We start from the raw sequence: 23419 nt of genomic DNA, 5'->3' as shown, positions 1-23419 counted from the left end.
TCTGTTCCTCTCCTCACGTCTCGTATCACTCCCTCATGGAGCTGAGGCTCTGTTCCTCTCCTGACGTCTCGTATAGGTTTGTGTGAAATTATCTTAAGAGGTAAAATCCCAGTTTCCTGGAAAAATGTTTTTCAGAATTCTGAATTTGACATTTTTATCAAAAAAAATTCTTAGAAATAGAAATGTTTTTAAGAATCTGACTTTTATCAGTATATACACCATAGACCAGGGGTCTTCAACGTTTTTCAGGCCAGGGACCCCCAAACTGATGGAGAGCTGGAGCAGGGACCCCCCTACTATATGTATGGCATACAATTGTGTTTTACATTAAACGGGGCCTAGTGCCGTGTATAAACATAGCTACTCTGTTATTGTACATTCAATACTAAGCTATTCAAATAATACACAGGTTAATATATTCATGTTTTCATTTTAAACATGTTCCAGGTACAGGGTGGCCGTGCCACTGCCATTTATAAACATACATCTTGAACACAACACAGAGCTATTCAAATAATTCACAGATTCAAGTTTTAACTTTAAAGAGCAACTTGCAGGTTAAAGACACCAGTGAATAAATGTGTAGGAAAATGATGAATACACTAGATTTTCCCAAAAATATACAGAAATATACACAACAGTGACATCTGGTGTCGTTTTGGTAAGACATTTTCACTTCCGCATAAAAAAGCCTCCGCGTGTGACCTCCCGCGTGTTACGTAACACGGGGGAGAGCGGCCGGTCTAACGTATGAATAAACATGGTTCACAATGCTTTGACACAGAAGAGGTTGAAAATATATATTCAAATGCATATGATTATAATTATGAGCCTGCTAGGCGTCCAAGAGACCAGGAGCAGCCAAGGATTAGAAGAAATAACGGCCATCAGAGAGAAATGGAGCTGTGGTGTGAGGAGAACCAGTGGAGAACAGAGCAGCTATCTTGGTGAGGGACCGGCGTTAGCTACAGAATGTTAGCTAACGTCACATCACAACATTGTGAAGTTAGCTATCATATATCAGGCTATAACTAAAGTAGTATTGATAATATAGTAACGTTACTGGCAGGACTGTTGATACTGATCCATAACAGAAACTAATGCGCAAGTATCAGCCGTATCTCGCGTTACCTAACGCAACTCCACACTACGGTGCTGTGTACCGGAGGAGAGAGAGATACGGCTGATACTTGACGATCTGGCGGAGAAAGGTTGTGGTTCGCTACAATATGTTAGATTCATGTTAATGTGGATTTAAAGACATTTCAATTCGTGGGAAAAAATGATTGGAAAATATATATATTTTTTTAAAGAACTTCTTTTTTTTTTCTAATCAACCAAAGATTTCGCGACCCCCCTGCAGTACCTCCGCGGACCCCCTGTTGAAGACCTCTGCCATAGACTATATATAAATGGACGTAGTGTCCGTGACGTCACCCATAGGTTTCTGCAGAGAAGCCATTACGTAACGTCCACACGGCAGCTTCGCGCTGAAGCTTGCCGGTGGGCGTGTCTGGCTTGCGACCAACAACCAATCACATTAATCTCCCGCCCCGGACACACAACCACGCGGTTTGATTGGCTTAGAGCTTATACTGGCGTATGATTTGATTGGCTGGCGCTTCAGTCGACGCTTGAGAAGTTGAAGTTTTCTCAATTTTCGAAGCGAGCAACGGAGGCGTGTCGCTTTGCCTCCGTTGCTCGCGCTGATTTTATCTCAGCATGTTGACTTTTCTCACAATTCTGACTTTTACTCCGAATATATTCCTTTCTGATAATTTTTGGATCATTATCTATTATAATTTCGAATTTTCTTAGAATTTAGACTTTCCTTAGAATACTTTTTTTTTTAAGAATCTGACTTGTTTCAGAATTTGTTTCATAATTTGTTTTATTCTTCATAATTTATTTTTCATAATTCTGTCTTCATCTCAGAATTTCAACCTGTTTCAGAATTCTCATTATTTCGACTTTTCTCACAGATTTCTGAATTCTCTTAGATTTTTGACTTTTTTCTCAAAATTTGTTTCAGAATTTTGACTTTTTCCGAATTCTGTAATTTATCTCACAATTTCTAACTTTTTCTCCGAACTTGTTATCTCATTATTTTGACTTTGACTTTATTTTTATTTTATTTTATTTTTTTAAGAATTTGACAGTTTTTCTGATTTTTTTCAGAATTCAAACTCCGTAATTCCGAATTCTGATTTATCCATATCCTTCAGAATTTATTTTTCAGAATTTTCTCTTCATCTCAGAACTTCAACTTATTTCTAGCCATTCTGACTTTATTCTCTGAATTTCAACTTATTTCTGAATTCAAAAATCTTTTCTGAATGTATTTCTTGTCATCTCTAAGCGTTTGACCCAAAGAGGCGTTACTCTCACTTTAACTCCATAGCAACGGCTCATCAGTCGGCTTCATAACACTGCTTCGCCCCCCCCCCCCCCCCCCCCCACACCTTTACACGCCTTTGCCCAAACTGTTGCTTCACCTGTGGAGATGCTGTAGTTCTGCACCATGTGACGCCGTCTGGCAGCTGATTGGTTGATTGGCAGCGTTCCGCATCATGTGATGATTAGAGGCTGAACGCTGCATGTGATGATGTCATGTGAGGAGAAAAGTGCCATCAGCCCCATCCAATCTGTGTGTTATAGTGTGTGTGTGAGTGTGTGTGTGTGTGTGTGTGTTATAGTGTGTGTTATAGTGTGTGTGTGTGTGTGTGTGTGTGTGTGTGTGTATATAAATGCCCAGCAGCAGTTCCTCTGCAGACAGCCAGCATGTGGAGTCGAGGTCTTCTGCAGACGGTCAGATCCAGCAGCAGACAGGTCAGTGTGTGTGTGTGTGTGTGTGTGTGTGTGTGTGTGTGTGTGTGTGTGTGTGTGTGTGTGTGTGTGTGTGTGTGTGTGTGTGTGTGTGTGTGTGTGTGTGTGTGTGTGTGTGTGTGTGTGTGTGTGTGTGTGTGTGTGTGTGTGTGTGTGTGTTGCAGGGACTCACTGTTCTTCCTTTAAACTTATCTGAGGTACAACGTTTAAACTTGGCACGTTTGGCTTCCTAAATGCATAGATACTCTATAAATCCCAAATTGGGAAATGAATGTTATCAAGCATTACACAAGAGTTAACATATTTAAAAGATTGAATAAGATACAGATAAAATAACAAATTAACATTTACAGCAAATACATATTCAGAGAAGACATTCATCACTATCTAAATAACACACATAAGAAATACTGAATACATTCAAGTAGGTGTCCAAACTGTTGTCCATTTGTAACTGGCCCTCAGCTTATTCCAAAATGTTACTTCACGTGGCCTCGCAAGAGCTCGCAAAGAATATAATATACAATACAATTGGTGTAATTGTTGAATATTTGCTTTAAATTATTTCCCCCAGACTTCTGCTTTCAGACGGAGTTATTACCAGAACTGATAATAATCCAATGCAGAGGCAATAATGTAAAATAACACATTATTTAATATATATTTATATATGTGTATTCATATAGTGTTAAAGTTACAACCGGCCCTTTGAGAGCAACTATAATGCTGATTTGGCCCGAGATGAAATTGAGTTTGACCCCCCTGGTTTACACGCACTAACTAACACAGTACAGGTGAGGGAGCACCACACAAGAAGAACTCTTTAAAGCTCCCTGTCATACTGTTCTTCATCAATACATCACAGCTCTCAGATATATCCAGAGCCTGTCTCTGATTGGCTGAAACACCAAACAGATCATTGCAGCATTACCCACAATCCCCTCTGTTTCAGCCCTGTTTCCAAAGTGCTGATTCTCTGTCTGTTGCTTTAGATGTAAATAAGGAGCCCCTCCCCACGCCCCTCTGAGAGACATTTGGTTACAAAGAACTCAATGGAGCTCTAGAGGAGATTCAGGTGATAAGGGGGGGGGGGGGGGTTACCTTGGTTGCTGATTGGCTAATGGTTACACAAGACAAAACATCGTTATGACATCACAAAGTGGCCAAAATCTGATCAGCTCATTTTCAGACAGGTTTTTATAGAAATGGATCAAAAAGAGAGAGAATCTTTGTTCCTGAAACTTTCAGAGTCTCTTTCCACAGAGGGGACACATGTTGATGTAGAAGAGACATGGAGAAGAGGGGACACATGTTGATGTAGAAGAGACATGAAGAAGAGGGGACACATGTTGATGTAGAAGAGACATGAGGAAGAGGGGACACATGTTGATGTAGAAGAGACATGAAGAAGAGGGGACACATGTTGATGTAGAAGAGACATGGAGAAGAGGGGACACATGTTGATGTAGAAGAGACATGAAGAAGAGGGGACACATGTTGATGTAGAAGAGACATGAGGAAGAGGGGACACATGTTGATGTAGAAGAGACATGGAGAAGAGGGGACACATGTTGATGTAGAAGAGACATGAAGAAGAGGGGACACATGTTGATGTAGAAGAGACATGAAGAAGAGGGGACACATGTTGATGTAGAAGAGACATGGAGAAGAGGGGACACATGTTGATGTAGAAGAGACATGGAGAAGAGGGGACACATGTTGATGTAGAAGAGACATGGAGAAGAGGGGACACATGTTGATGTAGAAGAGACATGGAGAAGAGGGGACACATATTGATGTAGAAGAGACATGAAGAAGAGGGGACACATGTTGATGTAGGAGAGACATGGAGAAGAGGGGACACATGTTGACGTAGAAGAGACATGAAGAAGAGGGGACACATGTTGATGTAGAAGAGACATGAAGAATAGGGGACACATGTTGATGTAGAAGAGACATGGAGAAGAGGGGACACATGTTGATGTAGAAGAGACATGGAGAAGAGGGGACACATGTTGATATAGAAGAGACATGGAGAAGAGGGGACACATGTTGATGTAGAAGAGACATGGAGAAGAGGGGACACATGTTGATGTAGAAGAGACATGGAGAAGAGGGGACACATGTTGATGTAGAAGAGACATGAAGAATAGGGGACACATGTTGATGTAGAAGAGACATGAAGAAGAGGGGACACATGTTGATGTAGAGGAGACATGAAGAATAGGGGACACATGTTGATGTAGAAGAGACATGGAGAAGAGGGGACACATGTTGATGTAGAAGAGACATGTAGAAGAGGGGACACATGTTGATGTAGAAGAGACATGGAGAAGAGGGGACACATGTTGATGTAGAGGAGACATGGAGAAGAGGGGACACATGTTGATGTAGAAGAGACATGAAGAATAGGGGACACATGTTGATGTAGAAGAGACATGAAGAAGAGGGGACACATGTTGATGTAGAAGAGACATGAAGAATAGGGGACAAGTGTTGATGTAGAAGAGACATGAAGAAGAGGGGACACATGTTGATGTAGAAGAGACATGAAGAAGAGGGGACACATGTTGATGTAGAAGAGACATGAAGAAGAGGGGACACATGTTGATGTAGAAGAGACATGAAGAAGAGGGGACACATGTTGATGTAGAAGAGACATGAAGAAGAGGGGACACATGTTGATGTAGAAGAGACATGAAGAAGAGGGGACACATGTTGATGTAGAAGAGACATGAAGAAGAGGGGACACATGTTGATGTAGAAGAGACATGAAGAAGAGGGGACACATGTTGATGTAGAAGAGACATGAAGGAGAGGGGACACATGTTGATGTAGAAGAGACATGAAGAAGAGGGGACACATGTTGATGTAGAAGAGACATGGATATCTATATAAATATAACTACCTGTATTCAGGCGGGCGTCCTCTTCGATGTGGACGGCGTTTTGCTCCGCGGTCGTTCCATTATTCCTGCGGCGAGAAGAGCCTTCCGGAAGCTTCTGGACCGAGACAACAACTTCCTGTTTCCTGTCGTCTTCGTGACCAACGCAGGAAGCTGTCAGAGACACGACAAAGCCCAGCAGTTGTCCCGCCTCCTGGAAGTCCAGGTAGGGGATCTGCTCTGTGATTGGCTCTCTGTGTGATCTGCTCTGTGATTGGCTCTCTGTGTGATCTGCTCTGTGATTGGCTCTCTGTGTGATCTGCTGAGTGATTGGCTCTCTGTGTGGTCTGCTCTGTGATTGGCTCTCTGTGTGATCTGCTCTGTGATTGGCTCTCTGTGTGATCTGCTCTGTGATTGGCTCTCTGTGTGGTCAGAATCAGAACACCTTTATTAGTAAAAGAAAAAGAGCCAAAAGACAGCTTAATGTTACCTGAGAAGCATGCATCAAAAGATTTAACAAAAATCTGCTCTGTGATTGGCTCCCTGTGTGATCTGCTCTGTGATTGGCTCCCTGTGTGCAGGTGTCTCCAGAGCAGGTGGTTCTGTCTCACAGTCCTCTGCAGACGTTGGATGAATTCCATGATAAATGTGTTCTGGTGTCGGGTCAGGGCCCGGTGACCGAAATCGCCAAAACGTATCCTTCACATGCGGCCCCATGAGGCTCATGGGTATGGTTTAGAGACAGAACTCATGAGTCATGAAGTCCTTCCGTTGAGGCTCATGGGTATTAGAGACTAATTTAGAAACAGAACATATGAACACATATATATATATACATACATCTATGTATTATGTGCTGGACCCTAACTGTCTCAGGCTGGGCTTCCAGAAGGTTCTGAGTGTGGATCAGCTCCGAGTCCAGCACCCCCTGCTGGACATGGTGGACCACAACCGCAGACCTGACCTCTCTGTGAGTGACCTCTGTCCTCTATCTTCTGGTGTCTTTGTGCTGTTTCAGTCAGAAGTTTCCCGGACAGCAGAAACTAAATTAACTTCCTGAGTCTCTGTGTTTCAGTCGTCCCCTCTGAAGACCTTTCCCAAAATAGAAGGTAACTACACAACAAACTACACCACAAACTACACAACAAACTACACAACAAACTACACCACAAACTGTTTTTGGACATACTAAAGAGACACTAATTGAATAACTCTATAAATGGGATTAAAAGTTAAAGGTCCCGTGTCATGGCCATTTCTACTGATCATAATTCCATTGTTGAGGTCTACTAGAATAGATTCACATTGTTCAATGTTCCAAACTCTCCTTGGTCTCTCATCCAGCATCTCTATGTGTATTCACTCTCTGTCCTACACGGCTTGTTGGAGCTCCTGCCCCCCCCCCCCCCCCCCCCTCCCTGTGAGCCCACTGTGCTCTGATTGGTCAGCTCGCCCACTCTGTTCTGATGAGTCCACCACCGTTACAGCTGAACATCAGTGATGATGTTTTACAATGGCGTTTGTTAGCAGCCAGAAAATGACACCAGTAATGACAAACAGGTGAGAATGCTGCGTGGGGTCTGGGGGCCGTGTTGGAGGGACGTTGCGGGGCTCGCTGCTCCGCCCTTTGAGGCTCGAGGAGCGGACAGTGTGAGCTGGGTCACTGGTGTCGTTTCCTGGTTGCTGCGTGGGGTCTGCGAGACACCGCGGAGCTCAGCCTGAGCACACACACATGAGTGTGTGGCAAACTGTGAGAGGTGATCCACGCAGCTGCGACTGAGAAAAGATACGGCTGAGTGAGTGTGTGTGAGAAGCTCCACGGATTGGTCCATTTGGATCGTCGTTACGTCACTGTGACCAGGAAGAAAAAATGGAAGGAGAAATGTCCAACGAGGCGTTCACGGGCAGCATAGACAGGTCTTTTCTGTGTTAGGGTTTTACTCGCTACAGGGTGTACTGTGAGGGTTTGTGACTGCAGACCGTTTACATGCAGAAAAAGCTTCATAACACACAAGGGGACGGGTGATAACCAGGAAAGCATGACATGGGACCTTTAAAATAAAATCTTATTTTGCTGAGTTTCTCACTGACTTGCTGTTTGGCTGTAGCGATCATCCTGTTCGGAGAGCCAATCAGGTGGGAGACTAACCTGCAGCTGCTGATTGACGTGCTCCTGACCAATGGGAGTCCAGGACGTGCGTACGAAGTCCCGCCTCCAGTCCAGCTGCCTGTGCTCGCCTGTAACGTCGACCTCACCTGGATGGCTGAGGCGCCGTCACCAAGGTAACCACACAAACAGGAAGTCAGCATAAAGAGGTGCAGGAATGAGTCAGCATTATGAGTCCTTAACCATGGCATGAGTCAGCATTTAATCTCTTCTTGTCCCCTGGTCTGGAGGTCAATGGTTTTCTCAATGTGTTTTTTGTTGTTAGCCTGAAATAAGGTCTGTGGTTAACACAAGCTAAAGAGATTTTAAAGTTCTTTCCTACGACATAAAATACGTCTGTAGGTTTGGTCCGGTTTGACCCCGTTGTGTTTCGGTAGGTTTGGTCTGGTTTGACCCCGTTGTGTTTCCGTAGGTTTGGTCCGGTTTGACCCCGTTGTGTTTCGGTAGGTTTGGTCTGGTTTGACCCCGTTGTGTTTCCGTAGGTTATGTCCGGTTTGACCCCGTTGTGTTTCGGTAGGTTTGGTCCGGTTTGACCCTGTTGTGTTTCGGTACGTTTGGTCTGGTTTGACCCTGTTTTGTTTCCGTAGGTTTGGTCTGGTTTGACCCCGTTGTGTTTCGGTACGTTTGGTCTGGTTTGACCCTGTTGTGTTTCCGTAGGTTTGGTCCGGTTTGACCCCGTTGTGTTTCGGTAGGTTTGGTCTGGTTTGACCCTGTTGTGTTTCCGTAGGTTTAGTCCGGTTTGACCCTGTTGTGTTTCCGTAGGTTTAGTCCGGTTTGACCCCGTTGTGTTTCCCTAGGTTTGGTCCGGTTTGACCCCGTTGTGTTTCCGTAGGTTTAGTCCGGTTTGACCCCGTTGTGTTTCCGTAGGTTTAGTCCGGTTTGACCCCGTTGTGTTTCCGTAGGTTTAGTCCGGTTTGACCCTGTTGTGTTTCCGTAGGTTTAGTCCGGTTTGACCCCGTTGTGTTTCCGTAGGTTTGGTCTGGTTTGACCCCGTTGTGTTTCCGTAGGTTTGGTCCGGTTTGACCCTGTTGTGTTTCCGTAGGTTTGGTCCGGTTTGACCCCGTTGTGTTTCCGTAGGTTTGGTCCGGTTTGACCCCGTTGTGTTTCCGTAGGTTTGGTCTGGTTTGACCCCGTTGTGTTTCCGTAGGTTTGGTCCGGTTTGACCCCGTTGTGTTTCCGTAGGTTTGGTCCGGTTTGACCCTGTTGTGTTTCCTTAGGTTTGGTCTGGTTTGACCCCGTTGTGTTTCCTTAGGTTTGGTCTGGTTTGACCCCGTTGTGTTTCCGTAGGTTTGGTCTGGTTTGACCCCGTTGTGTTTCCTTAGGTTTGGTCCGGTTTGACCCTGTTGTGTTTCCGTAGGTTTGGTCTGGTTTGACCCCGTTGTGTTTCCGTAGGTTTGGTCCGGTTTGACCCCGTTGTGTTTCCGTAGGTTTGGTCCGGTTTGACCCCGTTGTGTTTCCGTAGGTTTGGTCTGGTTTGACCCCGTTGTGTTTCCGTAGGTTTGGTCCGGTTTGACCCCGTTGTGTTTCCTTAGGTTCGGTCACGGGGTGTTCCTGCTGTGTCTGGAGTCCGCCTACAGGAAGCTGACGGGTCGTGAGCTGCAATATGAGGCGCTGCTGGGAAAACCCAACCTGCTGACCTACCAGTACGCAGAGAAACTGCTCCGACTGCAGAACCACAACCACAAGATCAGCACCATCTACGCCATTGGGTAACTACACCTTCAATAACACTGTAAACACAGCCTCAATAACAGTCAGTTAACCAAACCCTCTTCTTGTGCCCTAGCGACAACCTGATGACGGATATCTACGGTGCTAACCTGTACAACCGTTACCTGGGGCAGCAGCACGCCGCCATGACGATGCCCACTAAGCTTGTTGCCCAGGGAATGGGAAGTCATGTGAGGGAGGAGGCGCTGATGTCATCTGAGTGTCGCTCCATACTGGTGGGTGACCTCCTTTGTGAAACCATTACAAATACACAACGTCTGATTGGTCAACTATCATACTACTTTCAGGCATATATTATAGGTCTCATATATATACAAATATATAAAAAACATGTCTCTGAAGTGTCCTGCTCCAAACCCCAAACAGATCCTTGGAGCTCCCCCCCCCTCTCTTCCAGCTGTTACTAAGGACATGTCTCTGAAGTGTCCTGCTACAAACCCCAAACAGATCCTTGTAGCCCCCCCCCTCTCTTCCAGCTGTTACTAAGGATATGTCTCTGAAGTGTCCTGCTCCAAACCCCAAACAGATCCTTGTAGCCCCCCCCCTCTCTTCCAGCTGTTACTAAGGACATGTCTCTGAAGTGTCCTACTCCAAACCCCAAACAGATCTTTGGAGCTCCCCCCCCCCCTCTCTCTTCCAGCTGTTACTAAGGACATGTCTCTGAAGTGTCCTGCTCCAAACCCCAAACAGATCCTTGTAGCCCCCCCCCCCCCCTCTCTCTTCCAGCTGTTACTAAGGACATGTCTCTGAAGTGTCCTGCTCCAAACCCCAAACAGATCCTTGTAGCCCCCCCCCCCCCTCTCTCTTCCAGCTGTTACTAAGGACATGTCTCTGAAGTGTCCTGCTCCAAACCCCAAACAGATCCTTGGAGCTCCCCCCCCCCCTCTCTCTTCCAGCTGTTACTAAGGACATGTCTCTGAAGTGTCCTGCTCCAAACCCCAAACAGATCCTTGTAGCCCCCCCCCCCCCTCTCTTCCAGCTGTTACTAAGGACATGTCTCTGAAGTGTCCTGCTCCAAACCCCAAACAGATCCTTGTAGCCCCCCCCCTCTCTTCCAGCTGTTACTAAGGACATGTCTCTGAAGTGTCCTGCTCCAAACCCCAAACAGATCCTTGTAGCCCCCCCCCCTCTCTTCCAGCTGTTACTAAGGACATGTCTCTGAAGTGTCCTGCTCCAAACCCCAAACAAATCCTTGTAGCCCCCCCCCCTCTCTCTCTCCCAGCTGTTCCTAAAGAGCTGACTCTGGGTCAGTAGCTTCAGAGAGAGAGTAGATCTCATCAGCAGAAACTCGGCTAAATGCTGCCGTGATGAAACTCCACATCATGTTCCAAACCACATCAAGGATCCTCTCTGAAACAGGAAGGAGCTCAAACTCTTTCTCTCTCTCAGGTTTACCACAAGGTGACTTCCTTTTGATTTCCTGCTTCTTCACACACACTCTCTCCAGTACAGGTTAGCTCTGAGTGTTAGCATGCTAATGTAAACACAGACCATATTACTTCCAGAACACTCTCATTGTTTCTGACAGCAACGTTTCTGATTGGCCCGTGGGTTTAAAGCCCGCCCACATTTTAGTAATGTGGTCATGACGCAGCAAATCTGGATCAGCTCCGTTGTTACCCGTTTTTAGAGATGTGGGTACGGAAGAAAAGAGAGAGGGGTTTATTTCCTGACACTTTGAGAGTCTCCTGACACACCGGGGACACACCGGGACACACGGTGATGTAGAGAAGACATTACTTTGAGAGTCTCCTGACACACCGGAGACACACGGTGATGTAGAGAAGACATTACTTTGAGAGTCTCCTGACACACCGGGGACACACCGGGGACACACGGTGATGTAGAGAAGACATTACTTTGAGAGTCTCCTGACACACCGGGGACACACCGGGGACACATGGTGATGTTTAAAAGTTAACACAGGGGTTTCTTCAGGTGTGCACAGGTGTCTACAACCCTCGCTCCCCTCCACCTGAGGACCTGCAGCTGGACCAGGACCTGGTGGAGCCGCATCACCTTGTGGAGGACGTGGAAGCGGCCGTCGACCTGCTGCTGCAGCGCGAGAGCATCTGACCTCTGAATGACCTTCAGGACCAGGGTCACATGACCACCACCCTGCATGATGTAGACCCGGGTGCAGAGATGGCAAAAGTACACACATCCTTTACTCAAGTAGAAATACAGATACTCGTGTTTAAAAAAGGTACTGACTAAACTTCTTAAAAGTAAAGAAGTATGGGCTTCGAAATGTACTTAAGTAAAAAGTACCCATAACTTTGTTTGTGGGCGACACACTTCACCCTAATTTGCTGTATTCACTGTTCCATGTGTGATATGTGTAACATGTAATGTAAAGCGCTTTGAGCATTTGGAAAAGTGCTCTGATAAATGTAATGAAACGCAGATTAAAAATAAAGTAACAAACCTGTTTTGAAAATGTAAGAAGTAGAAAGTACAGGTATTTGTGTTCAAAATGTAAGAAGTAGAAAGTACAGGTATTTGTGTTCAACATGTAAGAAGTAGAAAGTACAGGTATTTGTGTTCAAAATGTAAGAAGTAGAAAGTACAGGTATTTGTGTTCAACATGTGAGAAGTAGAAAGTACAGGTATTTGAGTTCAACATGTAAGAAGTAGAAAGTACAGGTATTTGTGTTCAACATGTAAGAAGTAGAAAGTACAGGTATTTGAGTTCAACATGTAAGAAGTAGAAAGTACAGGTATTTGAGTTCAACATGTAAGAAGTAGAAAGTACAGGTATTTGAGTTCAACATGTAAGAAGTAGAAAGTACAGGTATTTGTGTTCAACATGTAAGAAGTAGAAAGTACAGGTATTTGAGTTCAACATGTGAGAAGTAGAAAGTACAGGTATTTGAGTTCAACATGTAAGAAGTAGAAAGTACAGGTATTTGTGTTCAAAATGTAAGAAGTAGAAAGTACAGGTATTTGTGTTCAACATGTAAGAAGTAGAAAGTACAGGTATTTGAGTTCAACATGTAAGAAGTAGAAAGTACAGGTATTTGAGTTCAACACGTAAGAAGTAGAAAGTACAGGTATTTGAGTTCAACATGTAAGAAGTAGAAAGTACAGGTATTTGAGTTCAACATGTAAGAAGTAGAAAGTACAGGTATTTGTGTTCAACATGTAAGAAGTAGAAAGTACAGGTATTTGAGTTCAACATGTAAGAAGTAGAAAGTACAGGTATTTGTGTTCAACATGTAAGAAGTAGAAAGTACAGGTATTTGAGTTCAACATGTAAGAAGTAGAAAGTACAGGTATTTGAGTTCAACATGTAAGAAGTAGAAAGTACAGGTATTTGTGTTCAACATGTAAGAAGTAGAAAGTACAGGTATTTGTGTTCAACATGTGAGAAGTAGAAAGTACAGGTATTTGAGTTCAACATGTAAGAAGTAGAAAGTACAGGTATTTGTGTTCAAAATGTAAGAAGTAGAAAGTACAGGTATTTGTGTTCAACATGTAAGAAGTAGAAAGTACAGGTATTTGAGTTCAACATGTAAGAAGTAGAAAGTACAGGTATTTGAGTTCAACATGTAAGAAGTAGAAAGTACAGGTATTTGAGTTCAACATGTGAGAAGTAGAAAGTACAGGTATTTGAGTTCAACATGTAAGAAGTAGAAAGTACAGGTATTTGTGTTCAAAATGTAAGAAGTAGAAAGTACAGGTATTTGTGTTCAACATGTAAGAAGTAGAAAGTACAGGTATTTGAGTTCAACATGTAAGAAGTAGAAAGTACAGGTATTTGTGTTCAACATGTGAGAAGTAGAAAGTACAGGTATTTGTGTTCAACATGTGAGAAGTAGAAAGTACAGGTATTTGTGTTCAACATGTAAGAAGTAGAAAGTTCAGGTATTTGGGTTCAAAATGTGAGAAGTAAAAGTAAAAAGTCGTCATAAAAATAAGTAGTGGAGTAAAGTACTGATACCAGAAACATGTACTTAAAGGTTGGGTAGGTAATTCACTTCAGAAACACTTGTTGTTATATTGCATGGAATGCTCTTAACATCCCGATAGCAATGAATACGTGAAATGCTTTGACAATAAATACATACAAAAATTCATCGAGGATTGAGGAGCCATAATCGAGGAACTACCAGACCATCCTCCGGTGAAATCCTCAGACACTCGCCCCGCCCCCTTACTGTGTATCGCTCACTGATTGGACGATGCAGCGCATGCACTGATCTGATGCTTCTTGAAATGAGAGCAGTTTGCCAGCGGAGTGAAGAAAATACATGAACCTCACGGGAGTCACTCCTCAGTTTATAAGTGTTTTGTTTCAATTCATGAATCATTTAGTTACAAACATGTGATATATCTGAACAACAAAGTGGTCAAAAATCATTTTATTCATTTATTGGAAACATTTCCACGATTGCTTTTTTCGTTTTACATTTTCATTTATTGTCATTTCCATTCAGTCAGTCATTAAGTGCTATTAAAATGTTAGTGTGCTACATATCCACACAAACAAACAAAGTGTGCAATCCAGTGAATGTTAATCTAACTGGGTTTTGATAGATAACATCTCTCTTTTACTTCTCTCAATTATTTTATTTATATTGAACAGGGCTGCCAACATTTGAGTTCAGCTTGGAGTGAGATTTTTTTTTGGTGAACCGAAAAAATAAACGTTCACGTGTACAGTCAGCGTTACAAATGTATTGAACATGCACAAACTAGGGTTTCCCATTAATGTACCGGGCGCTACAATGGAACACGCACATACACAGTGTACCCGCGACCCTTACAACGAAGGCTCGATAATCAGCCCACAGCATATAAAATGGCATATAGGTGTAAGCAGAGGTAAAGTGCTATTTTATAAGTGGTGGGGGTGGGGGGTCCTCACCTCTTCTAGGGGGGGTCCGGAGGCATGCTCCCCCGGGAAGATTTTTTTTTAAATATTGAAGTTAAATGCATCAACCTGGTGCACTTGGAGAGCAAAATGAATTTATGGTAAACAGATTTTCTTTTCTTTTGGATATTTTACAAATCACTCCCCTTTTAAACTGTATTCTTGTTTTACTGTCATATAGTATTTCATAACTGTTTTTCATTTATTCTCATAAATGGTGACCAAAACGTTTGAGAACCACTGAGATAACTAGACTAAAGTTAACTATCTAAACAGAGAGTCCCTTAGCTCACTGAGCTGTAGTTATCTCTCAGTCTGACAGGAGAGAGCTCTCCCTCTCATTGTTTGAGAAACAGCTTTTAATATCCGTTAAGCTAACCAGATGCTAACACCAACAATACAAATAGTGAGATTGGTAGAAATATACTGGATAATAGTAAAGTTATTTAAGATGATGCCATATTTATTGAAGATTTTACATTATAAATATTCCCCCAAATTATTCAGAAGCATATTCTTCCAAACTCCTTGCTGTAGTATGACACACAGGAGACTATTGATGTGTGTGGTGAGTTATAGTAATAAGCTGTATAATAGTGATTGAATATGATTGTATTCTCTTTTTTCGGAGTTGCACTTTGCAGACGGTCCCTGAGCACTCGTTTCTTCTCCGGCTGCGGATAGAGACCAATGTAATGTGTCCAGCTTGGAGGACGGCGCGTATTGGCTTTTTTTTTATCTAAATGTGATTGTAGTTCGTTGTCAACCTTACCACGGTACTTAGGAGACGTCATTTGTGTCTGAACAACGTTTTGTTCATGAGTTATTGATCCGTGAAATCAGAGTCTCCCAATATTGTTCCAACTTTACTGAACTAAGACAGAAGACCGTCTCATTTCGTAGACTGCTCGGTTTACTGTTCCTTCACTTTATTTTTATATTTATTTATTTTGGACGAAAACTTAGCGTGAGGAAAGGCATGTGTGGCGTGAGTGCGTGAGATATGGGTTAATTGCGTGACTCTCACGCTCAATGCGTGAGTGTTGGCAGCCCTGAATTGCGCTCTTATCAATATCAAACTATTGCTCGTTTATACATTTTAAGAATGGCGTTTACCTTTTTTGAGAATGAGTTCTTATTTTATTTTATTTATTTGGGTCTACAACAGATGATACCCATGTTTATGTCAGTAAATGTGTGTGGGGGGTGTTTGTGAAAATAACGGGGACAGAGCATAGGGACAGAGCTGCTGTCGATCAGCTGTGTGGCGTCATCACAAACGGACGTCGCTTCACGTGACGCTACGGAGGAAACAACGTCCCATAGCTCTTAAAACTAATTTCCCTGCTTCTTCTCCCTTCTCGTGTTTTCCTTACGTATGGACTAGCTGCATGGAAACGACGCAAGTGAGGGACGCAAGGATTCAATTTAACCGAAGTGAGAAGCACCCACGTCCGGAGCACTTCCTTGGGTCTTGGTCAGCCTTCCATCTCGTGCACATATTTATCTCGTGCCCTCATTGCGCGTGTCCCATTTAAGTCCCCGGGCATCAGTACTTCAATTAGTCGACAGCAACAGCTAGTGGACACTTTCACCATGGCAGAGTTAGGTTCAACATCCTCTATCGGTCGCAAAAGAAAAACTGTAATGGAGTTAATTAAGAAGAAAAAGAAAGCGGAAACTAGGAGAAGTCAAACCAGAGTCAATATCGGAGCTGCTTTTGAACGATGGCGACTAGTGATGGAACACAACGAGCTGAAATCTGATGCCATGGTCGCGCTTTTTCTCTTGGACAGGTAATTATCTATTTTGTATGGTTTACAATTTCCCTGAACTATATAGGCAACCTAAGTTTTTGCTGCTCATTTGTAAAACACTTTAAATTGCCAACGAGTATGAATTGTGCTATTTCAATACACTTGGCTTGCCTCGCCTTGCTTCTCCCATAGAAATAGAACGTTTGTTTGTCATACATAAAAAAGTAAGTGAACATGTAAGTAGCAGCAGGTAGTGTGTGAATGTATATGACGAAATGCTCGTCTTTATCAGCTTTGAACAGGACGTGTGGTAATGTAGGTCTTCTGTGCCTTTCTAGTTACGAGAGAGATTCATCAAGTTCCACTCCTGTGAAACCTGGATTGCCAAGACCCCCACCCCCCGCCGTCGCCACCATTTTATCGGATGAACTTTCTGGAGAGAGAGCAAGCGCATTTCATGGCATCTGCAGGCAGTGGCAGGTACTTCCGGCATCTGCCACTGATGACACTACTTACCATGAAGGTTTCTCATTTCTCAAAGCCCCCTCCTCGACTCCTACCCTCAAATCCTATCCTTGTGACTTAGTCCCGCCCACAGGAGATGCGAGCGGAGGACTCGAGGAGGAGAACCGAGGAGAGAGGAGGGGAAGCAGCAGGCGGTTAGAGAAATGAGAACTCCTCTCCTCTGAGCGGTCATTTTAAAGAGACGTCCATTAATGATGACAGGAGGCACAGCAGCCCTCTGATGGACAGATGTGTTCATGATGACTTATATACAGGGCCGTCCCTCCCTACAGGCCGATCATGCAGACTGCGTGGGGCCTCACCTTGCTGAGGGTGCCACAACTGAGCCGAAACTGCGGCCCTAGCCCCCACACACGCCTACACACTGTACCACACACACTGTACCACACACACCTACACACTGTACCACACACACTGTACCACACACACCTACACACTGTACCACACACACTGTACCACACACACCTACACACTGTACCACACACACTGTACCACACACACCTACACACTGTACCACACACACGCTGTACCACACACACTGTACCACACACACTGTACCACACACACCTACACACTGTACCACACACACCTACACACTCTACCACACACACACACTGTACAACACGCACCTACACACTGTACCACACACACACACTGTACAACACGCACCTACACACTGTACCACACACACACACACACACACACACACACACACACACACACTGTACCACACACACACACACACACACACACACAGTACCACACACACACACACTGTACCACACACACACACAGTACCACACACACACACACACACACACACACACTGTACCACACACACTGTACCACACACACACACACACTGTACCACACACACACACACACACACACACACACACACACACTGTACCACACACACACACACACACACACTGTACCACACACACACACACACTGTACCACACACACCTACACACTGTACCCTACACCCTGTACCCTACACACTACCCTACACACTGTACCACACACACACACACACACACACACACACACACACACACACACACACACACACACACTGTACCACACACACACACACACACACACACACTGTACCACACACCTACACAGCAGGGTTTCCGTTAGCCAGTAATTACCGTTTTTTAGCTGGTAAAATGTATTAAAAACCGTTAAATTCAAAATATCCGGTAGTAATTAGGGATGCTCCGATCGATTGGCCGCCGGTCATTATCGGCCGATATTCACTCTTAATAGTTTGATCTCTATAAAGGCCAAAAAGAAATGTACGCCTGTTACACTGAGTGATATATATTATACACACTGCTCTGCTTTCTGCACGACCTCACAGCTGTTCTCTCTGGAAACATTGCATGGCGATGAAAGCAGTTACTAAAATAATATCCAGGGGATGCATGCAGAGCTGTGATTGGCTGAGATAACCATCAGTGTATCCTCAATTATAGCTCCTCCAGAGAGCCTCCTTCCTTCTCTCTCTCTCTCCTCTCTCCTTAGTTAGAGCTCCTCCAGAGAGCCTCCTTCCTTCTCTCTCTCTCTCCTCTCTCCTTAGTTAGAGCTCCTCCAGAGAGCCTCCTCTCTCCTCTCTCCTTAGTTAGAGCTCCTCCAGAGAGCCTCCTCTCTCCTCTCTCTCTCCTCTCTCCTCTCTCCTTAGTTAGAGCTCCTCCAGAGAGCCTCCTCTCTCCTCTCTCCCCTCTCCTTAGTTAGAGCTCCTCCAGAGAGCCTCCTCTCTCCTCTCTCCTTAGTTAGAGCTCCTCCAGAGAGCCTCCTCTCTCCTCTCTCCTTAGTTAGAGCTCCTCCAGAGAGCCTCCTCTCTCCTCTCTCCCCTCTCCTTAGTTAGAACTCCTCCAGAGAGCCTCCTCTCTCCTCTCTCCTCTCTCCTTAGTTAGAGCTCCTCCAGAGAGCCTCCTCTCTCCTCTCTCCTCTCTCCTTAGTTAGAGCTCCTCCAGAGAGCCTCCTCGACGCTCGGTCCTCGATGTGCATTTAGAGAAATGAGATGTCCTTCAACATGGCGCGCTGAAATCCATTTCCGGGTCACTACCGGAGGACCCGGGAGTCGAGGAGGGGACATTAGAGTATTGAGAAACCGTCCGTGTCTGCAAAGAACTAGTTGATGTCCAGCATTACAAATTGTTCACCAGTTTCGAAAAAAAATAAATGGGTTGGATAAAAACATTTTTTTACCAGACTGTCGTGATTGTCTAAACGGAATAACATGGTTTGTTTAGATTCAATGATTTCAATATCAAATAAGAATCATCTGAAGCATTGAGAAATGTTGCCGTGTATTAAAATACTATTTTTGGATTTGGTTATTCTTAATGTGTTTCTCAAATAGTCAAAAACGTATGATTTAGAGACAAACCTGAGGGAAATAAATGGAAATGGTTGTTTGTGCCATAAAGTTAACACCAGATTTAAACGCACAGTTCGTATACTGCCCCTCCCAAACAAGTGTATTTGTGACGCAGATCAGGCAAACTGTGAGAGAGTATAGCCAACACAGAACGATGAGTATCCGCTATTCATGGATTTGATCATTTAAACAATTTAAATACAAATATTTAATCAGAATTAAAATATTAAACAACAAAACAGATACAATGACATTAATCTGTTTATCAACTAAAATAATACAAATGAAGTACAAATGCATACATTTAAAATAACACATTTAAACATACAATCAAATATAACTGTCCTTTGCCTCATTTATAAATATAAACCTTAGCATCTCACGTGCAGTGGCATCGGCAATCAGTTACAGCTGCCCTAAGTCTGTAGCCAAGTCTAAGAACAGATATTCATTTGTTCATTGTTTGTCTTTACGAGTAAATAAACCTGGTTTATCGTAGCAAGCCGTGGAAACTCCCCTCAAGAAGCGACCCTCACTCGCCAACATTTCTCTCTTTTATTACAATGTATTTTAGTACAATCATAAATATAGCATGTTTGTTTATTTTAACAAACCACGTTCTCCAAGTACAATTAAATAGAAATGATCATTTATAATCTTTTTGAAAAATAGAGTCCTGTGTACAGATCAGTTTGAAAAGTCATGCCTAAATAGCGACATTTCACACGATACATACGGGTTGAAACCATAGGTTTGAACGGCAGCATTTGCTACGGAAGGCGAGTGGCAGCTACCGTAAGCCTTCTCTTGCCCCGGCATCCAGTGGCAACTCCGTTCGGCAGCGGCAGATACCACCGCGAGTAGTGGCATCTGTGGCAGATGCCGGAAGTACCTGCCACAGCCTGCAGATGCCACGAAATGAGCCAGGCCCTACTCACTTTCTGACTGGTGAGTGTAACTTGATGCGTATTCTAAGGGAACATCGCTTAGGCTAACTGTTTTCATTGATGGGCAATATGTCAATATTTGCATCTGTGTCTAGCTCGTTTGTTTACGTACATGACGGTGCTCCTTGGCACAGATACATGAGGAAAAAACACATTGTCACATCTCCACATGGCATCGCTCAGACAACCGGGGTCAACAAGTAAACCAAGGTGTGAGCAACCAATTGGAGTATGGGAATGGGGATAGGCCATTAAGAACCATCTCAGGCAAAGGGTCAGAGAAACTAAGACCCCATTTACACGGGAGTACAAACGAAACATTTATTACACTACCCAAAGACTGGTATTCTATCTATTTAGCAACAGTCCTATGTTGTGTCCTTGAGAGTGAAGAACCATTGTATGTCCAGTAAACAGATTCAAATGCAATTCTGTCATTATTGTCAATCTTACATTTTTGCAGAGATGACAATTTCTCATTAGAAAGTATAGAGGAGTTGGACTACAGTGCTCAGGAGACTGCTCTTCACACATTTGATGCAAGGTATGGTAATTGTAGTGAGAGATGGTGTTCAAAATATTTCCCAGGCACAAATTGGAAATAAAGTCTTGGGCTGCGTTCCGATAATCCAAAAATCAGCTCCTAACGTCTAACCCTATCTCCTATTCCTTGACCTCTGAGTGAAAGGTCACGGGGTTAAGGGATAGTGGATAGGAGAATTCAAAAGGACTTAGGAGAAGAGACTGCGGTACTTTAGAGAATCGACTGCACTTTCACTATCCGACGTGTTTATGATGCGCCAGCGGACGTCCTGAATGTGCGTCTGCTGCTGTGGGGAAACTATGGAAACTACAGTTTTCTATACAGAGGACTACAACATGGATGTTTAATAAGAAGGAGGGACTCATCTAGAGACTCTGCACCGTGCTCTGATGCTGTTGCTTTATGCTTTATGAACAACAGAGAAACAGATTCTTCATGACCAAAGCTGGAATTGAAATAAAAAGGAAAGTGAAACTTCTGCTCGTCACCCTCTCCCTCCGGTCCACATGAATACAAATGATCCCAATACGTATGATTGATGAAAAGATCTTAAAATCAATACAAATGTATTTATTATAAACGTTAGTCCTTAACACCTATCACTGTGTACATCATTCAAACATCTTTTAAAAGTTGAACAAACCCCACACAGCTCAGTGAGATGTTGACTTTATTTGATCATTTCAGTAAAAACTAACGTTCATATTTCTCTTTTTGATTATAATACTGATGAACGTTCAAAACAAAGCACTTTGGCAACTTACCACATACGTTTTAAAATGCTTAATAAGCACCGTAACTTTCATGATATCATTTCTCCGTCATCATCGCCGACTGTTGAGTGACGGCAAATGCTGCGGCTGCAATGCATTGTGGGGCAGCATTTTCTCCTCTCCTTTCGGTGAGGGAGGTCCAGTGGTTCCTAAGCGAAAGGAGGTTATAAAGGAAGTTTGAAACTTCCTTTCATTTCATCTAGAGAATTGGAACGGCACTTATCATGGCTGCCACTGAGGGACTTCCGGGTCGTTTCACTCCGTTAGGAAGGTTCCTAAGAGAAATGGACTATTGGAACGCAGTCCTTGGTCCCTGCTTTACTTTAGTGAGATGTGGTCATGTGACATCCTGTCCATTGTATTTATTTTTTGTCTGTTTATACTTCGCATGATGACTCATGGTGTCCTGACAAGGAGTCTGTGTCATCATTAGAGGAAGATGAAACCAGGGAAGTGGACTCGAACTCTGATGACAGTGGGGATGAAGATTGCGTGCCTCGTATTTGTGTGCGGTCGGTTCAACACCCTTTGGCACAGCTTATAGTCAAGTTGTTTCTGTTTTGTTTGAATGCACTGGCAGCTATTAGCATGGAGGACTCTGTGTACGACAGTATAGATGACACCCAAGATCCAACTACAACAGACACATTTCCAGAGACGCTAAAGTCCTGGTTGACGATGACATAATCGGCCGTCCTGCATCCATTGTGTATCATGACAGTCTCCACCAACTGGTTCTGCCTGTGAACATGTGCACCTCTAAGGACCCAAAAACCAATGTTGGGTGCCGTGCTCCTAGGCCTTTCGAAATCAGTGTCAAGTCCAGGGGCACAGCAGCTATCGTTGAATGGGTGTGTATTTGTTTGGCCTCATTTGGCATTACACGTTTTGGACTGATTTCTGCATACGTGTCAAACAAGCAGTAGTGATTGTTGTTAAAGTACTGTGCTGTCTTCTCCTCCTATGTCTTTTTTTAGATGTGTCTTCATGGTCACACCGTATGGAAAATAAATGGTGTTCCCAGCCCGCTTTAAAGTATGGGATGCTGGTTGGGGATTTCATGTTGGCCAGTAACATGCGGCTCTCTGGCAACAACTATGCCAAGATTTCACTACTTTTCCAGTTCATGAAAATGGGGATGGTGGAGAGGTCCTCCTTCTCCAGAATCCAGGACTCCTACTGTGTAGACAGTACAAAGGACTTCTGGAACGAGAAGCGGCCCAAACTCATCCCCCAGCTTCACCCTAAAGGGCCTGTTGTGATCTTGGGTTGAGAAACACACTAGCACAAACTATACACCATAGTATATAACTGTATTTGTTCCCCAGAAGCAGTATTAGCAGGGCAGATGCATGGGGATTCAAAGACCAAACAACCAAAATCATTTCAAAGAAAGTTCAGTAAAGACCTCAAAAATAATTGTGTGAAAGTAGAAATATAATGCAATCAAATGTGCACAAAATGTCAGTACTTATTTTATTGGGGTTGAGCTTCATTTAGACTCTTCATGTTGAGTGTGAGCCTATACCAGGCAACTTTAGCTTTTGAATACAGTAGATGTGAGTCAACTCAAACACCCAGGGTATGTTGTTCTGGATTCGTAGTACAGGCCTCAGTTGCGATGGACAACGGGCCGCAGTTGGGACATCCCTGGTTTAAGTCATTCAACTATGAATACATACATTCAAGGTGGGGTAGGTAATTCCCTTCAGAAACACTTGTTATATTCCATTGAATGCTCTTAACATCCCGATAGCAATGAATATATTAAATGCTTTGATAATAAAAACACGTCATCTGTGTAAGCCGTAGTGCTGTAAAAAGCACGACCAATCATCTGAACCGGCCCGGCTAAAGTAACTGGATGGCCTACCTGCCTGTCAGCCTTCCATCTGTGCACAAACTTATCTCGTGCCCTCATTGGTCATGAGCGCGTTCGTGTGAGTTGGAGGAGGGGCTCTTTAAGGAAGTCTGAACGAAGGAGCAGATTTTTCCGA

General features: G+C 43.8%; 1 protein-coding gene across 1 annotated transcript; it reads left to right on the top strand.

Moving 5' to 3' along the window:
* The first annotated feature begins 714 nt into the window (after window positions 1-714).
* Window positions 715-12056, top strand: LOC307039182 (haloacid dehalogenase-like hydrolase domain-containing 5). Its single transcript, XM_079681029.1, has 9 exons — window positions 715-2829; window positions 5745-5936; window positions 6292-6404; window positions 6587-6680; window positions 6786-6819; window positions 7819-7993; window positions 9410-9586; window positions 9664-9823; window positions 11547-12056. Exons 1-9 carry the CDS (start codon window positions 2782-2784, stop codon window positions 11682-11684), a joined length of 1131 nt encoding a protein of 376 aa, XP_079537155.1. The 5' UTR covers window positions 715-2781; the 3' UTR covers window positions 11685-12056.
* The last annotated feature ends 11363 nt before the right edge of the window (window positions 12057-23419 follow it).

Source organism: Notothenia rossii, assembly GCF_949606895.1.
Source record: "Notothenia rossii genome assembly, chromosome: 5".
Lineage (NCBI taxonomy): Eukaryota > Metazoa > Chordata > Actinopteri > Perciformes > Nototheniidae > Notothenia > Notothenia rossii.
The sequence above is the reverse complement of the archived record's forward strand: the minus strand, read 5'-3'. Positions and strand labels throughout refer to the sequence as shown.